Source organism: Melospiza georgiana, chromosome 3 (assembly GCF_028018845.1).
Source record: "Melospiza georgiana isolate bMelGeo1 chromosome 3, bMelGeo1.pri, whole genome shotgun sequence".
Taxonomy (NCBI): Eukaryota; Metazoa; Chordata; class Aves; order Passeriformes; family Passerellidae; genus Melospiza; species Melospiza georgiana.
The window spans coordinates 74,617,466-74,621,013 of record NC_080432.1 but is presented as its reverse complement, the minus strand read 5'-3'; the positions used below and the strand labels follow the sequence as shown (position 1 = coordinate 74,621,013).

The 3,548-nt window shown below is 42.9% G+C and overlaps 1 protein-coding gene across 1 annotated transcript; it reads right to left on the bottom strand.

Moving 5' to 3' along the window:
- Positions 1-880: 880 nt before the first annotated feature.
- On the bottom strand, positions 881-2,881 carry LOC131081151 (actin-binding Rho-activating protein-like). Its single transcript, XM_058020045.1, has 2 exons — positions 2,675-2,881; positions 881-2,394 (listed from the first exon to the last, which is right to left on the bottom strand). Exon 2 carries the CDS (start codon positions 2,312-2,314, stop codon positions 1,853-1,855), a length of 462 nt encoding a protein of 153 aa, XP_057876028.1. The 5' UTR covers positions 2,315-2,394; positions 2,675-2,881; the 3' UTR covers positions 881-1,852.
- Between the last annotated feature and the right edge of the window lie 667 nt (positions 2,882-3,548).

The following is a 3,548-nucleotide window of genomic DNA, read 5'->3' as shown; positions in this document are numbered from 1 at the left end:
TTCAGAATTGTTAGAATTAAACAAAACTCATTCCACAGCTGCACTATAAAATGTTTAATTTGCGTTGAAATCTGAATGCATGTAAAGACTTCCTCTAATAGGAGCGGAAAAATGAGGCTGTGATCATGTCATTTGGCAAGAAATGCTTTTTCAAAAAGAACATTTTAAGTATGTTAAGCTAACAAACTACATCTACTTCTTTTCAGCTGCAAGGTATAGACCTGTTTAGAAAGAAGCAGTAGGTTTGAAAGCTAAGGGAGCACACCAACAGTGCCTGGTGCAGCACATATTCCCCCTTTTCCAGTGTGTTAAAATTATGTGGTGGTTAAAATCCGTTCTCTACCTGCATCTGACTGCCCTGTTCCCCAAATATACTCATTTCAGCACATTAATTTATTCCCTTTTTTCCCCTCTCTTTTCATTGTCCTTTCACCAGAAAAACAAAAAAGGAGGGAGGAAAATAATGAAATCCTCAGCCAAAGACTTAGTTTGGTGCAAATCCCCACTGGATGAAAACATCAAAACAAAACCCCATTCTTTTAGGCTTTTTGCAACAGAAGTTCTTTTATATAAATAGCATAAAATTACACATCACTTTTACCAAGTTCCTAATTTATATTAAATTTTAATATTCTTTTGATGCAAGAACAGTATCTTACTTTAAAGACCCATCAAGTAGTGTAGTTAACACCACACAGAAGCTTCTATTTGCGCTGCTAAAAAATATAACTTTAGATTTCTAATTATATAGTTTTATTGGTGGTAACTATTGTAAATACAGCTCCTGATTATTTTTCATAGCACTATTACAACTATGTTATATAACCAATCCTTTATTTTTCTTTCTGAGGAGCTCACAACTGTGCTCTGAAAGCAGTTAAATGAGCTGTGGGACTGCTGCTATACTTTCATTTATGCATTTGGTACTACAGTATCTCTACTCTCCTCTTGTAAAAAACATTGCTACATTTTGGTGAAATAAGAGGGTTTTTTTTTTCCTTATGAATGCACAGATGCCCAAATACAGAGTTTCTGCTGACTTTTGCATCTTTACATTGTGGCACCCTACCTTCTCTGAAGGGGTATAGCTGAATTCACCGAAACGGCTGCAGAGCTTTGTGGACTTCTTCTGAAGCAACAGAAGAACAGGAAAAAAAATTGTGTGAGATAAAAAACAAAAAGAACAAGAGACACAGAAGTTTTGGAGAAGATATGACTATAAGATTAGACTGTTAAATACCACAACCAGTGCAGCTGTCCAAAATCCAAGCAAGATGCAACTAATTTAAGAACCATCAAGTATCCTTGCTGTGATATTTTTGTAAGCTTGGGAATTTCTATCTACTCCATGAAAATAACTTCCATTTATTCAGCTTAACCATGTGAGATTGAACCTAAAATTTTGCTATATATACCAGGCTCTTTGTTTGAAGAAGTATATGAATTCCCACAAGAGTTTTCAATTCCATGTTTTACAAATCCCATCCTCCCACACAGTAAGTATTTCACAACCTGCAGGAATCAGTGGTGTAGGATAGCCAGTTAGTAATCTATACTTTCAGTAACCTAAAAGCAGTAGGCCAGCACAGTCATTTAAAGAGCTCTCATATACTTGCTAGTAGATGATAATAAGGACAATCTAATGTCAGCGTGATGGAGTAGCTCATAATCTGCAATTTCCATCCAAATCTCTGCCATTTTTACAAAAATATCCTTCTTGCCTATTTCCTCTCCTGCTTGTGTCCCAGTAGGTAGCTGAGTTGAAATTCTGTAACCAAAACCTGTGAAGATGGTATCTAGTTATGTTTTTCCAAATGGAACCGTGCAGCAAAGTTCATTCCAGGACAAAGCCTTATTGTAGTAAAGTGATGACCACATCATCATCTTTTCCTTGCCAAAGCATTTCACCTTCAAAGTGCACCAGACCGTGTTTTCTGGCTCTTAACAAGATTCCCACTACTTTATTGGAAATAGTCACGTATGTTTCAAACAGCTGCCCGAATGTCACTGTCACGTGTCCATCTTCTCCCACCTTTCCAGTTCTTCTGATGATCGAGCACAGCTCTTCTACTTCCCTACCCACGTGTGAGTGAGCATCTCTCCCTCTCTGCTCTGTCCGAGAGCCTTCCGGGGGTCTCCCGTAGGTGGGATCTCCTCTGTGAGTGTGTGCAGGTCCAGACGCAAGCCTGTCATCGCTGCTGAACGGATTCTTCCTCTGATACTCAATGTGATCCTCTGCCCAGGTCTGCCAACTTTTCCTCAGGTCACCCACTGCACTGGTAGCTTTAGCACTTTGCTCTTTTTCTCCTTCCATTTCTGAAAATGTTTTATGGCACTCAAGCAGAAAGGGAATCAATGACTGGCTGTAACTGTGGTTCCTGTGTGCACCGTCAGCTGTGAAGGAAAAACAACAAATCAGCCTGATATTTTTTGGAAGAGTTTTGCCTGAGTGAGAGGCAAGGCTGCTGAAAAAGAGGCTAAATATCTGAAGATTTTAAGTCCACTCATAATTCTACAGCAATGAAGAACGTAAAAGTGATTCAGGTGACATTCAGAAGTAATTTAAGAACACAGGGCAGTAAATTACGTTTACAAGATTACACGGTGCTCCACCGATCCCGCAGTTACCGAACAAACCCCGCAGCCTCCGTGCAACACACAGTGCAGTACTCACTCCTCTCGCAATGACGCCTTTCCAAGAACTTTATCCTGGTACCCGGCAGCCCCGCTGACTTCCCAAACAATCTGATGCAGTGCTGGCTGAGCCGCGGAGAGAGCAAACCATTCCCGAGCGGCAGCACCAACCCATGCACAGGGGTGGGAAGCCGCTCTCCGCCTGAACGCTGAGTAAAGGTGGACGAATTCACGCCGTGCCGACAAGGTTCCCTCAGGCTGCGCTAGGTATAATGCACATAAAATATTATCTGGAGCCGAAACGCCAATACGCGGTGGGAGCAGGGGGATTTTCCTCATCAGGCACTGCAAGGAGAAGTAAAAGTGCAGTTAGCGAGCGCGTCTCTGTCCGCAACACCCTATTTAGCGTGGAAGACAAAGGCAGAATAGATTGTTCTCCCTTAAAAGGCCGCGCTGCACGGCCATGGCCGCCGGCGTCAGCCCGCGGGCAGGGCGGGGAGCAGCGAGCGCCTCTCCGCTCCCGGTGCCACCTGCGGCATTCCCTGCGCCTGCTGCACGCACCGGCTCTGCGGGACGTGGGCAGCGGGTGAATTAGAGACAGGCTTTAAATCCCCACCGAGACCTGACTGTGCTACAGGCGTGTCTTTGCTGGGTCGTATCGTTCACCTGTCGGAATACGCAAGCCGGAGTTTCCAGGTAGCACATGAGTAGAGCTGATACTTCTACCGACATTTGAAGTTAAAACACAGGATCAGTGCTGGATTTCAACAGACAGAAATGCAAATTCTGAACAGTTTAACAGCTGAATTACAGATTGGGTATTTCTGTATTTTGAAACTATTGTTGTTTTAAAAGTAAGTTTTCATGGGCATTTGCCCACACGCATATGTTGGTGCTGTTGCGCGTGAACCCAT

What these genes read in the sequence shown, in the direction of transcription:
- LOC131081151 (XM_058020045.1), bottom strand. Translation starts at nt 2,314, where the DNA reads ATGGAAGGAGAAAAAGAGCAAAGTGCTAAAGCTACCAGTGCAGTGGGT.